Source organism: Lichtheimia ornata (assembly GCF_029851405.1).
Source record: "Lichtheimia ornata isolate CBS 291.66 chromosome Unknown scaffold00521, whole genome shotgun sequence".
Taxonomy (NCBI): domain Eukaryota; kingdom Fungi; phylum Mucoromycota; class Mucoromycetes; order Mucorales; family Lichtheimiaceae; genus Lichtheimia; species Lichtheimia ornata.
The window spans coordinates 1-869 of record NW_026695819.1 but is presented as its reverse complement, the minus strand read 5'-3'; the positions used below and the strand labels follow the sequence as shown (position 1 = coordinate 869).

The following is an 869-nucleotide window of genomic DNA, read 5'->3' as shown; positions in this document are numbered from 1 at the left end:
ATGGTATTGGCATTCAAGATCTTTTCGAAGCGGTTCAAAAAGTGCTCCGCAGTTGGGTATACCTCCGTGCTGCTATCGAACACAGAGAAACCAGCAATCTGGAACAATGACACTTCCTTAGCGGACATCCTATCAGAGCCTTTGGTAGTGGTATTGCCACCTTCCTTAGCCTTTTTAGCTTCCTTCTCCTTCTTAGCAGGTTTCGGTTTTTCACCGTATTCCCGCTCATAGGTATAGCGGAAGCTATCGAGAGCCTTTTGGGCCTTGGCAATGTCAGCTTGACGCAACTGAATTTGCTCGGTACTTGCGGTCTCCATGACTTCACTGAATTGGGAAACCAGCTTGTCAAGCTTATCCTTGTAGTGCTTGATGATCTTTACGAGCTCTTGCTTGCTCTTGTCTTGTTGTTGTTGTTCTTGAGGTTGTTGGGCCTCGGTCATGGTAACGTCTTGGGTCTTGGTTTGGTCGTTGGAAGACATGTTGGTGGATAGAGATGCAGAATTCAACGTAAAAAATGTGATGTTTGGTAATAGAAAATGGATAACAATGAAAAGTACGTTGAGACTGAAAGATCGTTCTTCTTTATTCTTATCGCTCTATCCTTATTTATAGTTTTACGAGATCTTTGGTATGACTAATCTTCAAGAAGGATCCATGACAAGAACCAATGGTTATATGACAGCTACGCTAGTCGGATGTTTCACTGGATTCGAGGTGGTTCCTTTAGTTACTTAATCGGTTTCAGTCACTTCTAGGTCATTCTCATGTATTCCTTAAGGGAAAACATTCATCCTTTTATTATTCAATATCCATAATATCACAGAGTGAAATAAAGATGGCGGGTGGAGGAATAATTTTGATTGGCGGGC

General features: G+C 42.1%; 1 protein-coding gene across 1 annotated transcript; it reads right to left on the bottom strand.

Moving 5' to 3' along the window:
* Positions 1-479, bottom strand: O0I10_013336 (uncharacterized protein; the record flags this gene model as incomplete). Its single annotated transcript, XM_058493110.1, has 1 exon — positions 1-479. A coding segment is annotated over one exon (479 nt), but the record flags the coding sequence as incomplete, so codon positions are not given.
* Positions 480-869: the final 390 nt, after the last annotated feature.